The 27,338-nt window shown below is 43.9% G+C and overlaps 2 protein-coding genes across 2 annotated transcripts; both read left to right on the top strand.

Annotated features, from left to right (window-relative positions):
- The first annotated feature begins 3,140 nt into the window (after positions 1-3,140).
- LOC118475106 (NADH dehydrogenase [ubiquinone] iron-sulfur protein 2) lies at positions 3,141-21,430 on the top strand. The gene is made up of 5 exons (XM_035963830.1): positions 3,141-3,303; positions 4,141-4,209; positions 5,507-5,972; positions 6,961-7,204; positions 8,896-21,430. The coding sequence occupies exons 1-5, from the start codon at positions 3,161-3,163 to the stop codon at positions 9,156-9,158; spliced, it is 1,185 nt and encodes a 394-aa protein (XP_035819723.1). The 5' UTR covers positions 3,141-3,160; the 3' UTR covers positions 9,159-21,430.
- LOC118475105 (putative ATP synthase protein YMF19) lies at positions 13,515-25,457 on the top strand. Its single transcript, XM_035963829.1, has one exon. It carries the CDS (start codon positions 13,535-13,537, stop codon positions 13,994-13,996), a length of 462 nt encoding a protein of 153 aa, XP_035819722.1. The 5' UTR covers positions 13,515-13,534; the 3' UTR covers positions 13,997-25,457.
- The last annotated feature ends 1,881 nt before the right edge of the window (positions 25,458-27,338 follow it).

Below are 27,338 nucleotides of genomic sequence, written 5' to 3'. Positions count from 1 at the left end.
TTTCTTTCAGATATATATTCAATAAGTCTGACCTTACCTGAAAACGAGATTCATGAAGAAGCCCAAAAAGTGCCGGGCTTAGTGCAGCCCAGTTCCTAGCCAGTGTTCAGTTATTTTTTCAGAGCTGTCCTCCTTCCCTTTAAGCTGCTCTCTATTTGAAGCCAAAGTCACTATTTCTATCTTTCCTGTTATTTCGTACCTAGTAGTATATATGGAGAATACCAAAAAGCTATCAATTACGCATAGGAGTTGTATAAAAAAGGGCCCTGACTTGTTGAAGTGCTTATTTTTTAGAGAGATTGACTTTTCTTTCAAAAGGATACATCAACCTGTAGTGAACCGGGCCACCGAGCTTGCTTTTACCGCTCTTACAGCTCTCTCTCTTCTTTTTTTTTGGTAGTTTGGCCAGGAAAGAGAAAGAGGAATGTACCCATTTCTATTTATCCATTCTAATAGAAAGTACCCAAAATGTTTTTTAATGTATGGAGCAGGCGTATGAGTTGATATCTTCAAGAGTCAAATCCTTTTCTTGCCCACCCAAAAGAAAAAAATCGTTACGAGCATCTCCAAAATGGAATTGAAAAGCTCCAATTTCCATAATGGTAGCGGGGAAATACCCAGGGAAGAATCATTCTTTTAATCATCCAGATCTATCAATTTGCGAATTCAATAAAAAACGGACTGATCCTCGGAATACACCATTATCTTTCGAAGTGCGTAGTCAATACTATGTTATATTATATTCAAAGAAACAAGTAAAAGAGTAAAGGCTTCGCCCTTCAATACCACACTTCCAATCTAAATTCCTACGAGATTGACGTTCGAAGAAAAAGACATGGTTTGATAGAAACTTTAAGTGGGTATCAAATAAGCTGGAATGAATGGTATCAATTTCTTCTTTTCTATACTGAATCTGCTTCGGTATCTCTTTCTTCCTTCCCTTCTGTAAACCAAGCAGTGACTAGCCTCTGGCACTCACTTTCCAAAGCACCAATTGACTTGCTTTCAGAACAACCCTGATCAGTTATACCGGAAATACCACCCGTACTACGTACGCCATTCCCAACGCGGAGCGCCTTTATTTTCGTATTGAACTCCGCTAGGAAGAAAAAGTTAGACCGTAGCCTAGTCACTCTTCTTTCCAATATACTTATAAATAATCGTGGCCGGCGCAAACCTAGCACCGCGTTGACATCTTCGCTTCAAAAGCTTTCATTTTATTTCTTTCAAAGGAACATGAACTAGGTTATTTACGGGAAGTCGTCCAGTCTAGGAGCACTCCCTTAGATTTGTAGAACGTGAACATGAGTGGTAGACTGAACACCCACACAATCTCTATTTGACAGAGCAACACCTTGAACGAAATCAAAATACTAAACAGAGTGGGTTACCGGCTCTACGACCCCATTCCGGGGCACTACTGTAGAGCTCTTTGGGCCTTCCATCTTTCTTTCGTCGTTTCGCACATAGATACAACTGTACTCTCTATTAGAAACTATATAATATAATAAAAATGGAAGTACTTTCGAGTAGTCTTACATTCACATCTTTAACTACTCGTTTTTTCCCGTTGCTAGCTAGCGTCTCACCTTCTTTTCCGAAAACGTAGGAACTAAAGAGGCCGGCCTTCGGCAAAGGGAAAGCGTGAAAGGATTTAAAAAAGGGGCTTTACTAAACTAAACTAATATAGAAATGGAAATCTGATAAAGATGCCTAGTCTGCGCTGTTAGAATCCATTGGAGAAAGGCTTGCTCACTTCTTCATCTGTGAGATACTCGTATTAGAATAATTTAGAATAATGGGATTGGACCTTGCTTCGATCCCCTCTTTAAGAGACTCCAGAAACTCGTTGACCCATAGATGTAATAGCCGAAATGAAACTCTTTTCCTTTACGCCATAGGAACTAGTATAGAATTATAAAAGAGGTCTTTCCTTTACGTCGTAAAGAGAAGCATGTGCCTTCCACCTATCCTTCCACGTATAGCTGGGCTTTAATAAAGAACGCATCGGGCAGCGAGCGGAAAAGAAAGTCGATTGAATCTTGGTAATTGAGTGAAGAAGCTCTCAGCGAAGAACAACCCGTAAATCTAGGAAGTATTGAATCGGGATCCGATCTCTTTTGGTACACTCGAGTCATAAGGTGTGTACAGACAGACAGGCTTCCTTTCGAAAGGCTAGGCACCATTTGGTCCAAAGCTCCTCATATGATGGGTATAGGGTGACGACCTTAATGAATCAAGTATTCAGGTGGCAGAGTTATTAGCTACATAAGCGCTCAAATTCCAGAATACTTATTGCCCTGGCTTCTATGATCAACCCCTGGCACATTTCGGTTTTGATCTGAGGCTATCCTGGTCTGCAGGACCCAACACAAGTATTCATCCTTTCCAATCTGAAAAAGGTGTTGCCGAAAGCTTACCCTCTTCCACACGGATGCTACAGCCGCTATCACTTTTGCAGGAGGGGAATTACAGAGTTCGCCTCTCGACATCTTGTTTGGTAAACGGAATTTTTACCCAGGCGCCCTAGTGTTGCCTAACCGTTCGGCCTCGGATGCGAGATCTTTAGCTACTTGTATCAATTTGCCACAGTGTGCTTAGATACAATGCGCTGGCAGCTGAGGCTTGGCAGGATGGGAGTGAATTAAATTAAGGTCGAGGGAGCAGGAAAGAGTTTGTTATTCGCTATTGGCTTAGTACGGCCTATACATAATAGGGCCATGACGGTTTTGGCAAGGCCTTGAACTTCATATATCCCTTTTTTACTCAATCCAGAATACCGATAAAGTCAGATTGAATCATTTTATCGACCTTTCCTTTGGATTTATTATCATAGGTAGTGTTCGAGATCGCCTCTGTGCGGTGAACGCTCGAATGTAGCTAACATCAGTTTTGTCCTCGCGTGGTTGTGAAGGAGATGCTGCTGCTGGATGGAATGCTTCCGGGGCGCCATGATCCTTCTATCAGGAATAATCGAGGGCACTGACTGACTGCATCAATCATCGCTCAGTGAGCTATTAATTGCCGCCAATAGCGCTTCGCTTGCATGCAAGGCGGCTAATAAAAGCGCCAGGTAGACGCGCGGAGATGCATTTTTAGTACAGGTGGGACAAGCTCTAGGGGAATAATCTCTTTCTTATTTCTTTCTTATTTCTTTCCCATGACGACTAGGAACGGGCAAATCAAGAATTTCACTTCGAATTCCGGACCTCAACATCCTGCTGCTCATGGTGTTTCACGATCAGTATTGGAAATGAACGGAGAAGTGGTGGAACGTGCGGAACCACATATTGGATCACTCCAGTGCGGCACGAAGCCGCTGACGCTGAGTAGGCTCCTATGCCGCTAGCACGGTGGAGTAGCGCGTCATGAGCACCGGGCAAAGGGACGGTTGAGCAACTCAAGCGAACCGCTCTACCTGACTTTGGATAAAGATAGAAGGGAGAAGGTTGTGAAGGTGGCCTCGTTATCCACACATCTGGTCGGAGGACCGACCTGGGCGAGCGTAGGCGGGTCCTGGAGTGCCCGTCAAGGGCGCTAGCGCATACCCCGGGGTGATCATCACCACCTGCACCTCACATCTCGGCACAGTGGAACGTGTAACCCGCCTGCTGTCCAAGTCAACCACTTAATTTCCTGTAATTCATAGCGCCTAACAGAACGTAGCAGCAAGGGACAACCCACCCATACAGACAGCCTGCGGGGAGGATGGCACTACTGGCAAAGACCGTCTGGCGAAAACGCCGCAGGCGCGAAGCGTGGTGGGCCTGCGCCGGGGGAGCATAGGGAGGAAAGGGAGCCCGGACGGTGGAAGAGCCAGGGGAAGCCGGGTCATTTGACGGAAATGGAAGGTCCGAGCAGCTCATTCATTCTTGGAAAAAGAGGGGGGGAGCGGGCCAATGTATCAATGAATAGATACAGTCAACGGTAGACAGACAGCGCTGCCTACACGCGAATTAGCTTCCGAACAAGCAAGGGATTGAGCAACTAGCGCTAGGCGCATCCTCTTGCTGGTCGAGCGGTCTCAATTTCACTACAGGATTTGCGAATGAATGCTGGGCCACCTCAAATGGCGTGAGCCGCATGCGGGGAGACCCGCACGTACGGTTTTCAGGGGGATCCGGCCGGCGCCCACCCGACTAGAGGGACTGAGAAATTAATCGAGTACAAAACTTATCTTCAAGCTTTACCTTATTTTGATCGTTCAGAGGGCGATCGCGGAGTCACTGAATGAAGTCCTCCCTTTCTTTCGGGGGTGCTGACCCGCTGCGAGGCAGATATGACTAAGTGACATATTGAATATGGCGACGACTACAGCATGTCGTAGAAGGAGATAAGAGGTGGAGCCAACGACCCACTAAGACTCACGTATCTACAACTACATTCCCGAGCGGCAGTCAAACGGAGGCGTGAATGCAAGATGCCAGCGGAATGATCGACCGGACAGAGGCTAGGGCTGCTTTCTTCCCACCACGTCCTTCCTTGTGTGTCGGAGATATAAAGCGAGTGCACCGGAAAAGAAGGGGAACAGAGTCGATCTATTCCATGGCGAAGCATCCGAAGCATAACTGCACACTCACACGATCTTTGCCGAGAGATAGGAGCATTCGGTGGAACCGGTGAACTACACTTGCTTCTTGATAGATGTGTGGGACAGAGGGCTCGTGGTACCTGCTGCCCACCCTTCCTCCGCTTTGATAACCGTGTGAACGGAGAGTGGGCAGAGCAAAAGGGAAGGAGGTCCTCATACGGAGTCGCACACTTGAGCAGTGCGGGAGACTGGAGAATGGGTCGAGTAAACTCCCTTAGGGCCGATTAAATCACAGACGAGGTTCTTTATTTTTTCTTTTATATTTGGAGAAAAAAGAAAGGCAGAGGTAAATACTTCGAAGAGGCGGCTCGGTAGGGATGGAATGGTCAATCGTCAAGTCAAGGATGACTTCTTTGTTGGCGAAACGATGGGGGAGAGAAAGCACGCCAGTGATTCTCTGAGCCGGTCTTCATTTCCAACGCCTCGGGAAACAGGTCGAGATAGATGACAGCACCTTTTTATCCTCTTCCTTACCGGGAAGGCGCACTTCTCTTCTTCTTCTGGCCTTCACCTCCTGCCCGGCCCGGAAATAGAACCCAGCCCCCTTTCTGATCCATTCATTTCTGCAAGCAGGCGGGATCCAGAGCTAAGCCCCCCTCCTATTCGAAGCCGGGTGTGGCCTCGCCCTTTTGCTCTTCCTTCGGTTTGGCTCCACGAAGGCGCCGCCTAGACTAGGAGCCCCACTCATATTCAAAAGGCGCCCAGCTTTCAAGACGATGATAATAAGTAGTTAGGCTGCCATTATTCCAATATCATGGAATAGCATGGCCCGGGGCTAAGGTAACTCCAGTGGGAGAGCCGTGTTATGGGTGACCTTATTGCACGGTTCAGAGAGCACTTGTGTATGTGATGCAAGTGAACGTGTACGAAAAAGCTGTCGTAAAGTTTCGTTGTTCGTTCCGTCGTTGACCCTATCTATGTTTCTACGATGGCCCAAGAACACGCTCATTCTTCAGCCGTAGAGAGACTTTTGAATTGTGAGGTACCATTACGAGCTCAATATATACGAGTGTTATTCTGTGAAATAACTCGAATTTCAAATCATTCACTTGCTTCAACTACTCATGCTATGGATGTGGGAGCATCAACTCCGTTCCTTTGGGCTTTTGAGGAGCGGGAGAAATTGTTGGAATTCTATGAAAGAGTCCCGGGAGCCAGGATGCATGCCAGTTTCATACGACCTGGTGGAGTGGCACAAGATCTGCCTCTTGGCTTATGTCGAGATATTGATTCCTCCACACAACAATTTGCTTCTCGTATCGACGAATTAGAAGAGATGTCAACCGGCAACCGTATCTGGAAACAACGATTAGTGGATATTGGTACTGTCACTGCACAGCAAGCAAAGGATTGGGGATTCAGTGGTGTAATGTTAAGAGGTCGTGCGACATGAAGACATTGATAGCAATATGGGGGAAGTTCCCATCAGGCAACAACGGTTCTGCCCGACCCTACAAAAGCATGCATATGTTGTCAGTGAAGATTTTGTGTGAAGCCTTGGAGACGACGTACCCGGGGCTAGGGTGAGCTGAGGGGGGACAGCGTAAGTGAGCGAATGTGTGTAAGCCCAGTCAAAGATTCCTATTCTAGGCGGGCCATCAACCTTCGAATGGTGTTGGTCCTACGGACCGTGAACGGATTCGCCTCTGGCCTCTGGGCACGTCGGAACCGCATGAGTTCACCGGGGTGGAGCACGGTCCGCCAAAATCGGCATAGGTTAGGTGCTATTGATGGAACATGGTAAGCCCATCTTTCTCCATATGAAAGTGCTGCGGGCACATAGAGATGTGGGTAGAGGAAGTCTCAAAAAGCGAAGGCCGAGCTGTAGGTCACGTGACCTGCACCGAAAAGGTGGCTGACTGGGCTTTCTCCTGGATCAAAGCAGATCAGCTCGCCAAATTCGTTGATCGAATCGGGCGCCCCGGAACGTCGAATGAAAATACGTGGTCTTTCTACAACCCTATTTATATGATAGGCCCGGCCCCTTTCCCCCTATCCCTCCCTTATGTTTAGGAGCGGGATCTGCCCAAGAACGACCTGTGGTGGTACGGACTCCGCAAGCGTCCCGCACCCTCTGAGAAAGAAACTCCTCAACCATCACAAGATAAAGAAGTATGACGCTCTGTGTCTGACTCTATTGGTCATAGTTCCTTGCTGTTGCGGCCGGTGCTCGTTTGCGCGCGTGTGAACCACCAGATCATAAGGAAAGATGCCTCTCGGGGCATCTGAGAATGATTCGAGCCGTATGAAGGGAAACTCCCACGTACAGTTTGTTTTGGGGGGGAAGGAGCCCGACAGGGTCCCCCCACTGACTTGGCCCGGGCCTAAGTGAAAGTGAAAAAGTGAAGTGGTGGGCCTACCCATCCCAACCTGGGGTATGCTGGGATTCGCGAAGAGCAGCACCTTACGATGTTCATGACCAATCGGATCTTGACGTACCAGTAGGTACCAGAGGAGATCGCTATGATCGTTACTGTATTCGTATCGAAGAGATGCGACAAAGTGTTCGGATCATTGTGCAATGTCCTAATCGAATGCCTAGTGGCATGATCAAAGCCGATGATCGTAAGCTATGTCCTCCATCACGATCTCGAATGAAACTATCCATGGAATCGTGCGCCGTGTGAAACGTAGATCATCGCCGTTCTTAACCGAGACTCAGGTTAAGCTCCGTCTCGGAACCGTCGTGGGGTTAGGAGTAAAGCATCCCGAGGTTGGCGCATCTCGTTGGGCGTGGAGAAGCATTGGGAACCCCAATATCTTTCTTCGGAGCAGTTTCTTTTCCCGTCCCCTCGCCCCGGCATAGCGCTTCGCTTCCGGTTCTTCGGAAGAATCAACTGACTTCTCCCTTCTTCATTGATCCGGGGGAAAGGGAACCGTCTACCAGTTGGGAAGCTAGACATCAAGGTTGTGGCTTGATGAGGATAACTAAGCTGACACGCCGGAGTTGGCTGCTGGCACAACAGGGTGGTGCCTTACCGCACCGCAGGCGCACGCGCGGTAGCGTTCGTGGTGGTGCTTCAGGATTCCAATGTACTGCGTCCAAGATCAGAACGAGCTTGCCGGCGGACCACTGCCGTCCCATTCTTTAGTGAGCTGGAGCGCTGCCATCTTATCCACGGAAAACGCGTCAAGCTATCGCTTCGGGTCGAAGCACTAAAAAAAGAAAAGGACCGGGAAACGCGGCGGCATAGGAACCACGGGAACCCAGGAGGGAGAAAGACGATGTACGGGATACGGGATCCTCGTAGTAGGCTGGACCAAAATCCAGCCGAGAGAGGGCAGCCTTTAGAAGCAACAGGTTGGGAAACCAAGAGAAGGTCTTATCTTCTTCCCGGCACAAAAAGAGGGATTAGCATTATTGACCCCATGAGAAAGCACTAACACCTTCGGCTCCGCGCACTGGGAAAAGGCTTCCGCGACAGGAAACCGGCTACTAGTTAGGAAGTGAACATAAGGTATCAAGAGGTCCCTCACAGTCAGGTGCGATGCAATTGCCCCCTATTAGTCAAGTACCCCTCTTCCTATTTTGTTTAGGGGTTAAAATGGCTTGATGAACCCTTCCGTTCACACGCACCGGCCCCATTCACTTGCAACTCGTAGAGGCTGTAAGTAAAGTAAACAGTGCCCCACTAAATTCAAAGTGACGGTGGGGTTGAAAGACGAGAGTGCCTACCCCCGAGCCGAGAGTGCCCGCCCTTTCTGTCAAGTAGGCTACTTTTTCCGGAACGCAGTCCGGAATAAGCGTTCCTGTGTATATAGATATCTTCGATGCTGTCATTTCGAAATGTCCGCTTCCTCTTTCACCTCCCAAAAAGCAAAGTTGGCTTGACGAGCGCAGATGAGGAAGCGGGAGCAATAAAACCAAGAATCTCTTTCTTTTCCAAATACTTACTTTATTAAGATTAAGTTAAGGGGCAAAGAGAAGCGCTTTCGCTACTGAGAAAGCGAATGGTCAGCGCGAGGGTTCGACGACTTAGCCGAGCGTTAGCGAAGCGTCATTCTCATATCATAGCGAGGCGCTTCGAGTTAGCGAAGCGCTGTAGTAGCGTCGGAGACTATGTGCTATAATGCTGAACTAAGGACGTTCCGCCTTATCTATAGAAGCAGTCAACTGAGTTCTGAACGAATGGGATCCTTAGTGGGTAATGGCTCAATCAATCTATAGATGGAAAGCCTTATGATGGGAAACTACCACGTTAGGTTTGGAGAGAGATGGGACCTGTTATAGTTTAGGGGGAGCAGATGCAAGCTTTTTCTTTCCATAGCCGGCCAAATGACTACCGGATCATCGGTCTACTCTACCTCAATTCACCATTTCGAACTTTATACAGAAGGTTTTTCCGTACCAGCTCCTTCTACCTATACCGCAGTTGAAGCACCTAAAGGTGAATTTGGTGTCTTTCTTGTCAGTAATGGGAGTAATCGTCCCTACCGTTGTAAAATAAGAGCACCTGGCTTTGCCCATTCACAAGGACTCGATTCTATGTCCAAACATCACATGCCAGCAGATGTAGTCACCATCATAGGTACTCAAGATATTGTGTTTGGAGAGGTAGATAGATAGGACGTAGTCTTGCTCGATCAGGACCCTTGCTTTATTGCGAGCCAAAACAGCTGCGCTATTCAGTTCTACATCTTTTTTTACATTTAAAGAAATGTGAAAATGCAGCCCTTTAGTTTTAGTTACAGATGTGAAAAAAGTAAATATCTCTCTGTCTGTGTAGGTTCGGTTTGTTCTTATCGATCCATTTCTTCGAGTGTGGGTGTCCTACGCTACTTCCGTTCATGTTTACGTTCTCAAAAGACCTTGGAAAAACCAACGCCGACCAAAATCCAAGTCTCCCTTTCTCTTTTGGGAGCAGAGCTGAAAAAGATGGAAATATGTGCTATGTGGAATCACCGTATCTTTCACTTTGGGCTTGACCAAGCAAGCCAGGCGTCTTCAAGAACTTTTAGTTCAACAACGCGAAAAGGAAATCCAATTTCGGTAAGACTTTGTCTGATCTCCATGCGTCTCGTGGTGGCCGCCTTACCCATTTTTCTAGTTCTAGTAATGTGGTTTGGGTCCCAGGGGTCTCTTCCTATCGATCCCCATATTCTGGAGGCAGTCAAGGGAAGTTTCGTACGGCAGGGGGTGCTTACAATTTGCCGGCTCCTGGGGTTCGATATGCCCGTTTTCATTATTATTCTGGCAGCCAAAATATTCTATAAAATACTGTTTTGGTTGTGGGGAATTTGACTATGTCCGGGACATACAACAATATTGTTTTCGATGTAAGGAACCTTACGAAAATTCCAATTGAAAACAATATTGTTTTTATTTATGCAGCTGTTTTTTGAGTATGGGAAACGTCCTCAGTTCTTCGATTCATTTTCCGATCGGTAATATTTCCTGGTGTAGGCATAGGAAACCGAGGCCCACCAACCGTATACTTGTTGGTTTGGTGGGGAAAGAAGAGTGGGTAAGTGGGCTTCTTTCAAGGTTCGTACATATCCTCAACTTCGACCTGCAGAGCCAAATTATCTTACTTTTACCAGCTTATTGCGCGTATTCTGACAAGTGATTCGATCTCATCATCACCATAATTGTCGTTGTCATCTAGATTGCTTTCTTCACAATCCTCGTCGTAACTGGCATATGTTTAAAGAGGGGCCTCCTCTCCTGCTTCCTGCAACAAAAACAACAAGAGAAGTGGAGTTTTCTATCAGAACAAGACTATTACATACATCAAGTATTATCAATAATCAAAAAGACTCTAAAGAGTAAGACGTACATAAAAATCGTCTTCTGTTTGAGAGTCGAATTCAACGACCTTCCGGGCAGTTATACTCGGGTACGGCTTGGAAGGCTTAGCGCCCTTAACCTGACAATTTAAGTTCCCTATTTATTGATTCGATTCCCCATTTCCTGGACAAACAACCAGGGTAGCTACTTGGTGAGTTATACTTTGTACTCTTCGGTGGCTTAGGAAGACAACATAGCATTGATTATGAGTCAACATTTTTCCCATGTTTAAGATAGTGAAAGCTTAAAACATATCTTCTCTTTCCCATCAAGCTAGGCTAGGCAAGGTGCGCTTCCTTTCTGTAAGAAGAGAGTAGCAACGTTGTAAATTCATTGTTCACCACACTCTCTGTGAACTATCATCGGTATTTAGATGTGTAAGAAAAATTACGATTGAAAGCGAGTCAGGTTTAGCTCGTACAGAAGTCCAAACTTCAAAACTTGATAAGAGAAGTCCTAACCTATCGTCCAAAATTACTTGCTTGCGGCAGCTCAAACGAAACTGCATGGGCAATCATAACACCGCTGCTACATTTCAAAGTTCCGGGATCGGTGGCTAAACCTACAGAAAGAAAGGTTGTCCGTAAAAGCGAAGATCAATATAGAGATGCTCAGCAATAGCCTCTTTCCTTTACCGAGACTATTCCGTCTCAAAGTGAATCTGCACTACTTTTGATTTGATTTGATACAGACTGAAAGAAATGCATGCTCAAATTCAAAAACGAACAATCTCTTCCTTGGTGCTGAGATGGGCAGGCTCCTTCGCGACTTCGATCCGTCCATTCTATTCCATCACTACTTCAGTACTTCAGATCTCGTCCGTCGGTAGTGAAAGAAATCAGTTCTCTTCCCGCTCCAGCTCAATAGCATGTGCTTTCCTGGCACTTGGAAATCCGGAACATCTGAATGAGTGGAGTGAACCAAGAGAGGCACTGCTCCAGTGGAGGGTTCATGGCCATACCATAGAGTGCTTTAACTGGAGAGGATTGCAGAAGTGATGAGCCGAATTGTACCAAGCCAATGGCAACCACTTAACCCACTGTTTTGGAGTAGAACTTACTGAGCACCTGAGATACATCTCAAGACACTGATTCATTCACTCTTTCAGTCTGCCCCTCAGTCTGAGGGTGATAGGCAGAGCTCAACTGCAACTTAGTGTCCAATAGCTTGCCCCTCCAAAAGGAGCTAGTGAACACCCTGTCCCTGTCAGATACAATAGTGGCTGGCACTCCATGCAACTTCCCAATATTGTTTAGGAAAGTGGTAGCAACTGAAGCAGCAATGTAAGGATGTTTAAGAGGTCAAAAATGGGCCTATTTGTCTGTCTACCACTACTAATATAAATAGAACAGAGAGCCCTTCCGATTTAGTCCGGCCCTCAATCCATAGATATATCTTTCCAAGCTCCATCAGGTCTATTTGTGCCGGTGCCGGGCTGCCATCTCATCTATGATGAAGAATCTCTTGTCATACCAACTCGTTTACTCGCTGGCACTCAAAGAAATGCAATTGCAAAAGAAATGGTGATTGGTGCGTTGCTTAGGGGGCTTTCTGCTTTCGATGGTACAACCCAAGTCGACTACTTACCATAATAACCAGTGCTGGGCTCTCTCGCGATAACAACCCACTTCGTTGCGCCTTTTTTCTTGATGGGTATGGGTGATCTTTGGGGCGGGTTAGGGTTCCGGATCAGGCAAAAGTAAGAACTAAAAACGGATACTTTTGAATGCTTGGGTTGCTTTGATTGAATCGATTGATTCACCCTTGGCCAGAGAAGAAGATAGGGAATTCCATAGAGTCTTGAGAGTAGAAAGCAGCTGATATAGATGCCACCCCACCAAATAAATCGTAGGTAGAATGAAAGTAAGTGATTACTGTAGTGCCATGCATTTGGGATTACAGTGCCAAGCATTCGTGCTGGGATTTGAGACAGTGCCAATCTCATCTCGAACTATTACTAGCAAATAAATCATAGGTAGAAGGAATCTCAGTGATTACAATTACAGCAGCGCCACGCCAGTAGAGTAGATTCCGTTCGTTCTAGCAATCATGCCAGAACTCACTGATCCATGTGCTCCCAGAAGGAAGGATCTCGTTCCCATAGCATAGCCTATAATGAATGTGGCTTTCCCCCCCATCTCCTATCTATAGCTTCTATAGCTTATAGCTGGAATGACCTATATGACCGGAACCACCTAAACATCTATATGACCGGAACGGAACCTCAACCTATATGTATATGACCGGAACCTAAACAACCTACTGGACTTGCTTTGCTACTTGAGCCTAAGCTATATGATCTGAACCAACCCTATCGGGACTAGATCCTGTCTACGGACTTGATCCTGTCATGTCAACGGACTTGCACTTGCCTGTCAATCTTGACGGACTTGATTGTTTCAATACGTCAATCAATACGGATTCTCTTTCCTGTGGAAATGCTATCTACCTGGAAGGAAGGTTTGTTTCCCGAAGGAAGGAGATGGAGATTCTTTCGCTGGAGAGATACTTTCTCATTGGAGAGGAGATACTTTCTCTTTTCGGGCTCGAAATCTGTCCTGTCGATTTCTCTGATTTAAGGGCGCAAGCACAATACTGCACTCTCCCTGCTTGCTCGCCCGATCCGTCGATCTTCTCGAGAGGAGCAGTTCAAATCACCCTGTACGGATCCATTGGGATCACCTAGAGCCGCGAGTCCAGTTGAGTGAATCCTTTCAGGCTGGATGGATGCGGTGGGCTAGCTCTGCTCTCTTCTCGAAATTGCATATTGCATAGAGTAGTATTGTACGAAACGATATCTCGTAACGGAAGGATGGAAACCAAGAGAAAGAAGACAGCTCTATCTCAGAAGTGAGCTCCGTCTCACAAGTTAGCTCCGTCGACACCTCGAGCTATTCAAACGAGTGTTCAGTCATCAGATCTCAATATCGGGTTGGGAATCTTTCTAGACTAAAAAGTTTCGTTTTCGTGGGTCGGTGTCAAGTCTATCTCTCATGTTGCTCCTCAGAAAACGCGTAGAATAGTAATGTCATTGGCCCACTAGATAAGGATGGGACAAACGCTCTAGTCTATGCGTTAGAAGGCAACTAGTATTTTTGGTTATTTTGGGAGGGAGTCTTTTTCTGTCTTGAGGGTTGGTTTGATTGGAAATCGAAATGCCTCAACTTGATAAATTGACTTATTTCTCACAATTCTTCTGGTTATGCCTTCTCCTCTTTACTTTTTATATTCTCTTTTATAATAATAATAATGGAATACTTGGAATTAGCAGAATTCTCAAACTACGGAACCAACTGCTTTCGCACCGGGGGAACAAGATCCGGAGCAAGGACCCTAATAATTTGGAAGATATCTCGAGAAAAGGTTTTAGCACCGGTCTCTCATATATGTACTCCAGTTTATCCGAAGTATCCCAATGGACCGTCGACTATTTGGGAAAAAGGAGGAAAATCACTCTGATCTCAGATTTCGGAGAAATAAGTGGCTCACGAGGAATGGAGAGACAGATTCTCTATTTGATCTCGAAGTCCTCATATAACACTTCTTCCAGTCGGATCACTTGTTGGAAAAACATAATGCTCACACATGTTCCACACGGGCAAGGAAGCATAATCTAATGAACTTAGATTCTTTTCTTTCTATAGGACTGAGGATCCTTGCCTAGATCCAGAAAAAGTTGGATGCGCCGGAAGCTGAAGCGGAAATGCAATTCTCGGGTGAGGAAAGGGTTGTCTCAGGTACGCCTGGGGCAGGATTGAATCGATGTACCTAAGCTAAACTTATAAGATTGAACCACCTATAGACGGAATTAGGAGAGCTGAGGTTTAATCCAAGACCAGGAAAGCACCAGCTATATCGAAGCCCAATGCCAAGCAAAGCCCTAGACGGAAAGTGAAGAAATTGGCTTCAAGCTTCGCCCTTAACCCAAGATGAGGTGGAGCCTTACCCCGACACAAGGTGGGACCCTCCCATTAGGATAGTGGGCTTAGTCAGACCAACATAGGTTGTCAACCAAAAAGGAGAAGCTCCCGTTATTGTTGGTTTATGGACCTAAGACGAGAGGATTGGGCTTAGAACAAGACCTTTCGGTGGATATGATCACATCTTCATGACAATAGGTGTACACCTTTGGCCTCACTCAAGGTAATGGGTGACCAAACCTAACGAGTCTAAACAAATTGGATCTTATTGTGTGACAAAAACTGAGATTGGGAATGCTTGGCAGGTATTTGAGTACCAGTAAATTAGGGAAATCAAACACATAAAGAAGTTTTCTTTCCAAGCCTGGTAACACCACACTTAAGTAAGTCGATTCAGATTAGCCAACAAGCGAATCCATTCCATTAACTCAGTCAACTCTTTCTGGTAAAAGTGCTCATCATTACTACTATATATAATATAATATAATATAGTAAATTACAGACAACACTCAATGCTAATGAGTGGATCAAGTCATTTACTAGTCAATGAACTGACTAAACCCTGTCTGTTCTGGGAATTGACCCACTTAACTATACTCTTAGGGCAAGCCGCCCTGTGGTAATTAACTCCGTAAAATCTGTATCAGTCTTGAGGCAATTTGGAAATGCTAGACAAAGATATTAATCAGAGTCAGTCAATTCCCTAGCTACAGTTAATATGAAAAATCCCGGGTAGGTAATTCAAACACGCCCCACCCAATAGGTGAATCTTTCAAAGTGTGGGAAATCTCCCCTTTCTTCAATCCTAGAATCGATGCCTAAGAAAAAGGGTATATCTATTAAAATGCTCAACCCATTCATGCGATTCAATCCTCTGCTCTGATTCTATTAAAAAGGAAACACTCCACTAAGTCGTACACACTCCCCAATAAGTCTGGTAATTAATTCGTTCAAATCAATGCTCGGTGCAGCAGGTAATGTAACTTAATCAATCGCAAGCGGCAAAAGAACTCAAACTCAATCCACAATCCGTCTCGCTCGTCTGGGAAAGAAGAGCAGGCTGTTAGGCAAGCCGGCTTTAATACAACCTCTAGGGAAGCCAGGAAAGTTGGTATATACTTTGTACCAAGTACCAAACTTTTGAAACAGTTTGAATCCAATAAGGAAGAAATGAAAAAGCTAGGCCGAAGGATGAGATGGCATTTCAAGAGAATAGTCGATCAGTATGGCAGGAAGAGGTCTCTTTGTCAAATCCTCTATCATCTAAAGCTGGGTCAGAAACTTCCTTTAGGAGCAGAAGAATTTGCAGGCCGTAGGACAAAGCTTCCATTCTCGAAGAAACTAGCCAAGTTTGAAAACACTTAAGAGGGCTGGGTATTGAAAGAGTCTGGCAGGAAGAAGTATAGTACCAAGCGGCAGTAAGCCTCGATTCGAATTAGCAGAGAGGTCAGTTTTAGGAGGTCGGTGTCCAGTGGAGTTCAGCGAGAAACTCAAAGTAATACATACCTATTTGTTGCGATGTGATTGCTTCGCACCTTTCAATATTTCTTTTACTTCTAGTGCTATCTTCCATCCGTTCCAGTTCATGGATCTTCTTCTTGTTGTAGAACGAGAATTGGATTGATTCCTATAGTTTAGTTCTCTATTTGCAAATTCATTACTTAATAACGATCTTATAGGCTTTGTCTCAGGCAGATCTGGAGCGACTGGATTGAACAGAAAGTACTCTCACACTATAGAAAAAAGTAAAGTCCACTAAAAGTACATGCACTCTTTTCTTACACTTATAGAGGTTCGAAGAAATGAGTAAAAGGTAGACTAAGTGATCAATCAAGATCTTGTCTCAAAACCTACTCTTAGAAGGCTCATTCCAGCAGCCTTAGCACAAGCAAGTAGACCGTCACAAAAGAGAATGAAATCAAAACCGGAGAATGAAATGCTTTACTTATAATACTAAGACAACCAGGCACTTCACTTCAGGCTTTGATCCGCGACTTACAGAACTGTTTTGCCTGACATTCAATCGTTTTCTTGTCTTTTTTTCTTCCCACTACTATATATAATATAACCTTTAGATTTTATACTCCATCCAACCACTCTCTGTTCCATTTCTCATTCCTTATTCCTGAAAGGATAGGTTCTTTATTCCAGCTGTTCGTTAGAATCTTAGCTCGAATTCAATGTTCGGATGCTCCATCCTTCGCGTCCAATCCCTGTCAGGAGGGGCAGCTTCCTCGAGTCCGGTCTCGGAAGCTGGGGCAAAATAGGCCAGTCTATCTGAGGGAACGGGACCTACAATCAGGATCTCTTCCGCGGATCTCTTGCCTTGCTTCTTGACTGGAACCTGGCACTTTTAGCGTGCATCTAGTCTGCATATCCCTTTCTGCAAATCTCTATTAGCTCTGCTGCAGAAGTGGAATGTGAGCTTGGGAATACCCTTCCGGTTTCCAGAATCCTAGCTTGATTTCTTGCGTTTAAAGGCAGGCTTGACCAACCACATCACATAAGCCAGCGCAGCGAGAAAACTGATTCTTCCACGGGATTCCGCTTCCTACGAAACATACGTTTTACGAATTAACGGTTACCAGTAGCGAGCGATCCTTTCCTACAAGGTAAGGCCATGGACAAAGGTTTTTTATCTACCCCAGCGGGGGCAGTTTTAGGAGTCTTTTTTCAATCCATCTTACTTTGAATCCGGGCTCGCCTTCACTCGGTCAAGGGGTTGCCCTTTACCTCGTTCCGTGGTCCTTTATCCCCTCCTTGCTTGCCTAGTTTTATTCCTTTCCGAGGCCCAAAAGCCAAGCATCACAATCAGAGGGTTAATCCTCCAACCAGAACCAACTTAACCTATGGATAGTCTCCGCCGGCCTAGGCGGAGATGGCCAACTGATAGATACTTATCCTGCCCAGCGGGTGCTACTTCTCTTCTTTCTCCTATTTGCTTTGCTTGACGGTGAAACCTATCGATCATATCCGGAAGTTGCTTAACACTACCCTCGAATGCAAGTCAGCTCTTCGATTCTCGAGAATCGGGGTGGGCCAGGTGATTATTTGATTTCCAATATGGATATAATGATGTGTAAGAACTGCACCACCGATATAGCACCCTTCCTCGGACTAAGGATATTCGTACTCCCAGTGCTCTTGCTTCCTTTGCACCCCGGCTCCGAAGGATCAGTAGGGAGGACTCCGGATGCCAGTATCGGAATGGAAACATTCCTCGAATGATATGATGGTTGTGATGCCCCGTTCGTGATACCCAGGGAAGGGGACTACATCATACTTCTCTGATCCAGTCCTTTCTTTATTGACAATATTTATTAGTTGACCACTTTACTAGGCTTTCCCTAACAAAAGTATTCCGAGTGACCACCCTATTGTCACTTTACTGTCCAGTTCGCGAGTCCCACTCACTTATTTTAGTCAAACCGACCCTAACTAAAACTAAGTTAAGTATAGTACTTTTCTCAATGCTGCCCGCCTCTCATCTGTTTTCTAATCAGCTTCTATCTTCTGTTCCAACCAAGGAAGCTCTTCTATTCAACCGGTTCGTATCGCCAGGCCCCTCAGGGGGTACGGTTTATCTAATCACACTGCTCGCTACTACAGGGATTCCTTCTCCTTGCCGAGTTGCAGGTGTTACCACCCTAGATATTCTATTTATTATTTGTATGCTGCCTTCTCTCCTTCATCTGGATTTTTGAGATGATTGTTATGTTAGTTCTTCCTTCTATGTTGTAAGGTGCAATCTCATCCGATGTTTGCCAGTTTGCCCGAGTCTTCCCGATTCTTATCCAGCCCAGCTAGATTGGACCAACATCAGCGGTGCTTCTATTAACCCTTGCTTCTCTACTATTCTTAGGTCTTAGGAGAACCCTATCTTCCATATTCCTAATCCTCAAGTACAGTAGGCCGCACTCTTCGATCCTTTGGTCCTAGAACACCTTTTGTCGTAAACTATACTCTACATTCCCCCTCGGTCTACTCCGCCAAAGTAGCGACAAGATTCAATTGCTGGTTCGATTCCAGCTCGCTATCCGACGGTTAATCCTTTAACCAGAGATCAGCATCCAAGGGTTATTCCTTGAACCAGTGCTTCCTATCGAATCGATCATTCTTTACTTACTTTATTAAGATTAAGTGGGCATCCCTCACTGAAAAGAGAATCAAGCAGGAAAACCCTAGGACGAGGGATAGTGATATTCCTTTCACCGAGCAAGAAACCATCTCTTTCTTTCACATATATATATCTATTTCAAGAAGTCCAATCCACCACTATCAATGGAGCACTCTACTCTATACTATTACCGAGTGAAGATTTCATCGGATCCGGCTTGCTTTCATTGAAGGACAAGAGCGGATAGTTCCCTTCCCTTTCTTCGATGAACCCTTATCTTTCGATAGAGAAGTACAGCGAGATGAACGATAAGTCGAACGACAGAACAACCTGATGTTACTGCATCAAGTAATTCAGATTGTCATATTGAGATTTTTTCCTTTTTTGTACTTATTATTCCAAGCCAAAAGGCTATGTTCTCCCCCATACAGCTCGCAAGGCTCATAACCTAACTGCTCTACTTACTTAATTCTTAATTCAGAAATTCAACAACCCTCCCTTGAAGGGCCAAAACAACAGCAGAGTAGCAGGTCAAAAAGAGAGAGAGAACTGAAACCGAAGATACTTGGGTTGGGAGAACTCTTCTACAGTACTCCATTAACAGAATAAAAGTATAGACCAATCAGCCTTCCTTATTGTCCAAGATCATTACTAAAGTGTTGGCCAACAGACTAGTACCAGTGGTGGATAGGAGAGTAAGTCCCAGACAGCTAAGATAAACTCCCGGGTAGTGTTGTCACTGCACAAGAGGTGCGTAACAGGTGTAAGCAAAGAAGAGAGCATAACACTGGATTTAGAAAACGAGCATATGATATGGTGAGACAACTTTCTCTTTTTTGAGGTGAGATGCTAGCCAGCCCTCTATTCATGGGTGAGATATCGACTTTACAGCGTTACCACGTACCAAATCGTTCACTCTATCAGGCAGCCGGAAGTGCATCTCTTCTTTTTGCAGGACTTCTTCCTAGCTCCGTGGAACGAAGAGTTGGAACGAATAGTAGAATGTTGGGCAGCAGGAAAGACTAGTTACAGAAAAGCCAGCCCCAGTTCATTCTGGCTATTGCATCCGTGGAATGCATAGTTAGCTCCGTTTTCAAGTCCCACCCTACCTACTTATTAGCTTGCCCTGTTTCTAATGCGCTGTGGACCTTGCTTGTTGGCTTCGTCGACCAATTCAATTCCTTGTGTCGGCTCCGATCTAACTAGTAAGAAGAAAGATAGATATATAGAATTGGGTGGGCAGAGTTGGCTTGCTTCCAAGAGAATAAACACCTGGCGACTCGAAAACATGATGCGCTAGGTTTCGATCAGTTAATCGAGATAGGCTGTACTTTTCATTCGATTTTGTTACCACGTGCTTTTCACTTCATGATCATGGCTCATTTTCCTAGAACACCACAAAAAATCTCCCTACCAGTTTTATGAGAGTGCTCAGTCAACTTCCTATAAGAGTTCTGCTTTTGCTAATCAAAGACAGACATCAATCCCTCATCCTACTCTGTCTGTCAGTCGGTTACTCAGTTCTGTTAGCTACTCACGTGTCTATACTAAGCTAAGATATTCCTCATTCTTGCACAGGACAGGACAGGAGAGGGGATTGCCTTAGCTACCGGTACCGAACTCCGATCAAACTAAAACGAAAAGCTTAACCGATTCTTGTAGAGTCCTTAGCATTAGATAATGCATGCGCACACAAGAGGAATGAACTTGCCTTCTAGTGATTTGGAAGGATTGAGTCGGCTGCCCCCAGCCTCGCCCCGCATCGCCCTCCGGGGGTAGTTACGCCAGTGGAACCAACTCACAAAGCAGCCCAAAAGCAGGAACTTTTCTTGATTGAATTGGTTTAAAGGTAATTCATCAATCCTTAAATTATTCCAGGATTCTTTTGGGATGCTATCCACCCTTTGATTTACGAATTGGCTATAATATTTACTCTGGATCCCTTCCAGCTGCAAGTCAAGAAGGATCCTTTGAAACATTTTAGGATTATACTCACAATTGGTTTGGGGGTTTCGTATTGCATTGCCCGCACTATCCATATCCTGGAACAGGATTGATTTGGCCATGGAAAGGGCCAGCTAAACGCCTAAGCTCTGAAAGTACGGATTGCTTCCCTTCATAGATTTTATTAGTTAATTTGAGAAGTTCCTCTGGGCTCCTGGTCCTTTCCAGATACTGCAAACTCAAATTATGAAATATGAGATCCCTGCTACTCAGAGTCAGAGACCCGAAAGGACGTGGTGGACTCCCTGGTTCCCCCTCATCTGCAGGAGAAATTGAAGAAGGTGCAGCCCCGCCCCCTGCGGAGTGACTCGGGGCCGGCGGTGGAGTAGTACCTGACTGGGTCGAGTAGGCACCCTCCTCAGGGCTAAGTGGCGGATCTAGAAAATAGTCTGAGCCGTCAAGAACTATTTCAGGGGGCAGACCCGAGTGCTCTATTGGAGCTTTGCCCTTGCCCTTATCTTGGGCTTGACAGGTAGACTATAAAGAGATTCAGTACAGCAAGCCTGACACTCATATTTATTAATATAATGGGGACCCAGAGAAAGATAATAGAGAGCCATCTGCCAATAGGCAGAATAGATTCCACACTCACTTCAGATTCTGGGTGGGTAAAGGGAAACGTGATCTCTATTCTGAGAGGGAGCGCGGTCGAGCATAGACTCGGCAACAACCAATACATCCAATACCACAGTAGGCCCACGTACTACAGCTTAAATGTACTGTATGTGCCATCATAAACCATTTCAGTCGTAGTACCTAACCTACCAGGCACTTGTTTGCCACCAAGATAACCTAATTAACGTGAAACCAACTGTATTTCCGCTGTAGTACCTACCAGGCTTGTAACCAAGCTAAGTGAAATTGAAAAACATTTTCGCTGTACTACCGCTCGTGTAACCGACGTAATCGGTCTTAAACACCTATAATATAAGGAACTCGTGTACAACCATAACATTTATATATTTCACAGGTGTACCACCGTAACCAATTTCACTCGTGTACTACAAAGAAGAAAAGAAAAAAAGAAAATTATAGCTTTCTTTTTTTTTGGTGCGTGCTTTTCGCCTGCCTTCCCGACCACGGATAGGCTACGGGGCTTTGCACTTCGGCCCCTGTGAATACCACATCAAGGTGACAGGATTCGAACCTATGGCCCTCTGTACCCAAAACAGATGCGCTGACCCCCTGGAGGGATGGATCCAGGGGATAGAAGGTTTAGCACGGTATCACCTAATGTTGATTTTGTTGAGCTAGCCAAACAAATGAAAATAGTAACTGAAAATATAGATCGACGGAGGGAAATGATAAATAAACAAGTAGCCTTCCATTATGCGGTAAACGTTTATCATGTAAACTCCGTCGGGGGTATAGAAGATATCGAACAATACAGCGAAATCCCTCATGTTTTAATAGGCTGCGGTAACACAATCAGTGCTGATCCCTACTTCGGAGACGAAGATGATTGTTCTCTCATGTGGGAGAATTTAGTTTGGGCAGGTTTATACGGTGATGGAATGAAAACCCCTTTGATTGATTCTCACCCAACCAATCGAACCTATATTGATATTATCGCTGATGGTGTCGATTTTCATGAAGATAATAGAAAAGTAAGAGCTATCTTCAAAATCATTGATGGAAAAATGTGTGAACTATGGTGGCTTAATGGGAGCAAAGAGAATGATAGTATTTGGACAGTTATAGAGAACTATAAAACATTTTGTGAAATGAATGATCCTTGTGTTTATACACAAGAATTCAGAGAGTTCGTTCGAGCGAGAAATAAAAATAATTCTGATTGGCCTTTTATTCTGGAGTTCTTTCATGCCAACCTATTTCATACCAATATAGTAGATGTAATGTATAATATAATTAGCAAGGACGTCAGGCTTCAATACGTTTTGAATTTCCCATCTTTGACGGTTTCGTCACCATATAAAAATCAGTCAGTGATGGATAATGCTGACTTGGGAAAGAAAGTACTATTTGCACTTAGCGTCACATATATGCATCATGTGTGCGCTAAATTTTTAGAAGGTGATCTATATTTCCGGAATGATATTGATAAATATCGGGATAATCCTTTCATCCCATTTATACGTTGATGGTAATATATTCGAGGGGAAGATTTGCCTTAGCCAATCAGCTGGTAGAGCACACCTTAAGGATGTTTATTAGATGAGGAAGATCGTTACGTTACTGAGCAGAGATATTTTGAGTTACTTGAGATACTAGTCTCACCTCAAACTAGCATCCAATTGTTTTCTCTTTAACAACGAAACGAGGGAGAGAAAGACTTTCTTCTGGGGGGAAGGCAGGCTTTCTCGGTGTGAGAGCTAAGACCACGGTCCAGAGTGGTGGCTTGTAAAACTCCACATAGAGCTGTCGACTATAAGACTGCAGTCCTGAGAGATGGCGGTCTCTCTCGGGAAACAAGGCTCATTTATCTCTTCTTTCTTTTTGGTATGATATTTTTGATACGAGTTTTCTATAAATACTCTATACCAGAAATCACTATCCTCAGGGATGGGATGGAATCTTGCTACCGGCGTACCTGATTGATAACTACGCTCATAGCATATACGTCAATTCATGGAATCCGCTCTGGCTCCGGGAACGAATCCATATATATAATATAGGAAAGCGCCTATCTATGGGTTGGCGAGGAAGACTGTCTTCGGGGAAGAGAGGGTTTCGAGTAAGAGAAGGTTTCTCTGCGTATAGGGTTTCTCTGCATAAGTAAGAAAGGGTTTCTCTGCGTATAGGGTTTCTCTGCATATAAGTATTATAGGAGCGTATAAAGTACAGTATTATATTATAGGAAATGAAAAGAGCTATTGTATTGTCTGGTCTCTTGTTAATTAGCAAAAGAAGTTCGATTGGAAGGTGCTTATGTGACTTCTCTGTTGATACTATCTGTTCACGTGATTAACTCACATAGAAAGTAGGCATATGCTTACTAAGTTGATTCCCTTCAATCTCTAGCCGTACGTACAAAGTATACTAGGGATAAAATAGCTCTCTACCACTACAGTATTGAGCACTAGGGTAGGAGTTTCAACTCTAAAAAATGGAAATCCCCACCAACCTTCAAATATTAATTTAATAAAGTATAGCAATCATGACAACCGATTTCAACCGTATGAGGGATTTGTATTGTAAGTTCGAAAAGTTTGTATTTGACAAGAGAGGTGTATCTAATATATTCCAAGTACCGGATATTGAATGTAGTACATCAGTGGAATCTGTAAATAGAACATTATTGTGGAAAGTAGTGGGTTTATATAAGAAGTTATTATCTAATAATAGTATTTCTAATAGATCAAATGATATTATCTCTAATGAGATTTTCTCTAATGGCCCGTATATATTCAAATCGTTAAATGATCAACTAGCATATCATAGTAAGTTATATATGGATTCATTAACTAATAAAGATTTCATTCATCAAATATCATATGAAGTTTATGATCCTGGGTGCAAATTATCTTTGGACATCTCCTATTGTCAGTTTTAACGCAACATTAAATAAATGGAAGTTTGATTCTTGGAAAGATTTGCTATCTTTAAAACAATTTACACCCGGGATAGATGATGGTAATAAGTGGTTAGAAACAGTGTTATGGCCAGCCTATAAAAGTGCATTATCAAAGAAATATTTTTTCATATCCAATAATTTAACCAATTGTTTGATAAAAATGACAACTATATCAATCATCTATGGATGGAGGAATCAATACTGTATATGGTAGTATTTTCGCACTTGTCAGAGTTGGTTTTTACACTACAGTTTGGTACAAGTTTATACCTTGTAATATAGATATTCAACCAGATCAACTGCTTTATATGTCGTGGGATTACTTTCTCAATGAGAGTGCTATTGTACAAGGGTATACTAAGATAACACTGCAGGAAACTCAAGATATATCAGATATAGTGATGTCAATCCGGGGAGATACTCCTTTTACCTTTGATGAGAATAGTTTTAACAATATGGCTATGTTGAAAGAGGTCATACCACCAGAGGAACCAGCAATACAAATACCTATGGATAATATAGACAGAAAATGGAGAGTAGGGGTTAGTTTAGGTATCGTAATAGCATTCTGTGTTGCTATTGGTGTATTTCCAGACTAAACAACGAGAAGGAATCCACTAGCTCTCTTTTCCACACATGCACTGTCAATTCGATTGCCAAAGAGTGATAAGACAAGTACCTTCGGCAGCTATCTATGGATGCTTGCAGCCAGGTCTGCAATGAATGCATGCAGCTAAGTAAACTCCTGTCCTACAAGGCAGCCATACTTTACCTGAAGTCACACTGGGCCAGGTTCCGTCTTTAAACACTTGCCCAAAAACCATCTCAAAATCTGAGTGAACTATCCCAATACCTTGCTGGAAAGCTGGAAACTTCAGTTGTATAGGTAGAGAGGAAAGATCAGCATAGAAGTGATGTTCAGTAGATATAGAAGTGATGTTCAGTAGATGCCGAGTAAGTTGGAGTTTCTGAAGTGCTTGTTGGTAGTTCTCCCTGCGCTTGAATTCAAAAGCTTATCCCATCTTTTCTGTGAAGAAAACGAAATAGTCAGGCGGGTCCCTGTCTGCCTAGTAGTACTATCTTTAGTTGTGGATTTTGTTTAAGATCTTCTTCCTTTTATTCCTTGAACAACAAGGATACGGAATTACGTTATTAGTACTCGGTTAACGTGTTGTATGTTATTGTGACAAATAAGCGAATAAGCATTGATTGAGAAACTAGTTTGCCCAAGGAAGGCCTTTGCTCTCGAAAGCCTATTCGTCTATGAAAAACGAATCCCGTGTGACTGATCTTTACTAGTACCTTCTTTTGGCTAGCCCGTTTCCACTACTTTATTTACTAGACTCAATGCCTATGTTCTGGGCTATCTGTGAATGCTTTTCCCTGTGCTTCTGTTAGCACATTGTTTTCCTTTACTCTCTATTTGGCCTTCGCTATTTGATTATTCTCTATGGTCTCTGAATTCCGATCATTCACTTCAAGAAGCAGCTCTTCTATTAAATGAAATAAAATGAAATAAAGTAAATAAGGAAATCCCCTTTCGAAAATGAGTTTCCGCAGTTGTTAGCAGAATTAGTTGCTTGCTTCTCGTATACAGAGGCTTACAAGATAGAGCTGACTTGTCGTTTAAACAGTGTTAATTGAAGTTAGCAGATTGCTTTCTTGCTATAAGACTGACAGGAAGAAAGCAGAATTACAGCTAGTTCTCTGAATTCCATCATTGCTAAGTAGTTGCAGTAGTTTTAGCAGGAAGAGTTCAAGCTTGCTACTCGCTTACCGGATATAAGATTGAAACTCACTTATCAGTATTAGATTAGGCGTGTCCCTGGTATGGAGCTGTCGTATCAGCAGTCTTAGCAGTGAATTACAGATTTAGAGTAACAAATAGGAATTCTAGTCGTGATTCTAGTTTTCAAGAGTATTAGCAAGCATTAGTCGTATCCGAAGCAGCTACAATTCTTGCAAGCAGATTGAAAGTAGGAATTTCGATTTGTAGCCGTGATATTTCTTTGTTGTTTATATTGTATTAGCTGCTCCCATATAAGTAAGTAAGCCAGCTATCGGAATACAAGAAGTTATGCCGTAAGCTTACTTATCGTTTACATAGTTTTATCAAGATAGAATAGAAGAACTCAAGTCCAGTAAGAAGAATAAAAGCTGTGATTAAGCTTCTCGGCTCTCTGTCTTTTAGTAAGCAGACGAGTAAGCAAATAAGGTTTCAAGACAAGCATTAGTAGTAGGGGTATTAACTCTTGTATTAAGCAGTAGTTTCCCTTGTTTTAGCCACTAAGTTATCAGAACTGAAAGTAGTATTTAAGCTTGACTTGGCGTCTCGATAGTATTAATAGCTGTGGCAAGCTTTCAAGTACGAAGTGAAGAATGTAGGTCAGCTATCAGGTTTCCGTTCTACTTAGAAGTTTGTATGCCCTTTAGAGGAATCCAAGGAGAATACCAGAATTCAAGCCGGATACCAGATTGAAAGTGGAGTTGCCGCTGAATACGTATCATTCTATTTATCAGGTATAAGCTTTCCAGTCGGACATCAGAATGCAAGTCAGCGAATCTGCTTGTAGTTTAAGTAGTATTAGCAACATAGAAAGGAAGTGCCGAATGAAGATCGTAAGCAGCGATTCCTGTTTGAGTAAGTTCATTACAGAATCGAAGTCAGGTCAGTCAGCCAATGCCTACTTCGATCAAGCGTTAGATGGGGTTGGTGGTGTTGATGTTTCAATTTTTTGTTTTTGTCATGAGGGTTGAAACCCGTAAATAGTTTCCTTTTTTCTGGGGAGTATAGTTCTACAAGGTTCCATTCATCGACCTTTCTAAATCCTGACTAGATCAGTAGTTTGCAACAGTATATCTGACTTTCTGGTCCAGTTGGTCCTATTATTGCTGCATTTCCGAATTCTATTGACACGCATCCTCCGAAGACTTTACTATTTGCCAAGTACTTTATTGAGTATTTCTCTATAGGAGTTGGAATCTCTCTCAATGCGGGAGAGGAATACAAACTACCCAACCTTAGGCCCACCTATAGGAATGGAAACTCTAAGAGGAATTCAATCCAAGCTACTCACTCGATACAGAAATATTGTTATGATACAGGGATTATTCTGAACTACGACTCTCTCCCATACTACTCCTCTCTTCTCCCATGTGGGTTCACTCCTCTATTAAAGGTTAAAGCTACTCTGAGATCGTATAAAGGAAGCGTATCAGAGCCGGGACACCACACTGGAGTGAATCTATCTCGAAATCTATCTGATTGGAAAGGGGATTCCCAAAGAAGCCTAAAAAAGGATGGGCTTAGAGGCATGAGCAATTGCAGCTTTGAACTCTCTTTCTCAGCAAGAAGAATACAAGTCATAAGTAAGGTTGCAACT

This window comes from Zea mays, unplaced genomic scaffold (genome assembly GCF_902167145.1).
Source record: "Zea mays cultivar B73 unplaced genomic scaffold, Zm-B73-REFERENCE-NAM-5.0 scaffold_415, whole genome shotgun sequence".
Lineage (NCBI taxonomy): Eukaryota > Viridiplantae > Streptophyta > Magnoliopsida > Poales > Poaceae > Zea > Zea mays.
This window is presented reverse-complemented; position numbering and strand designations above follow the sequence as displayed.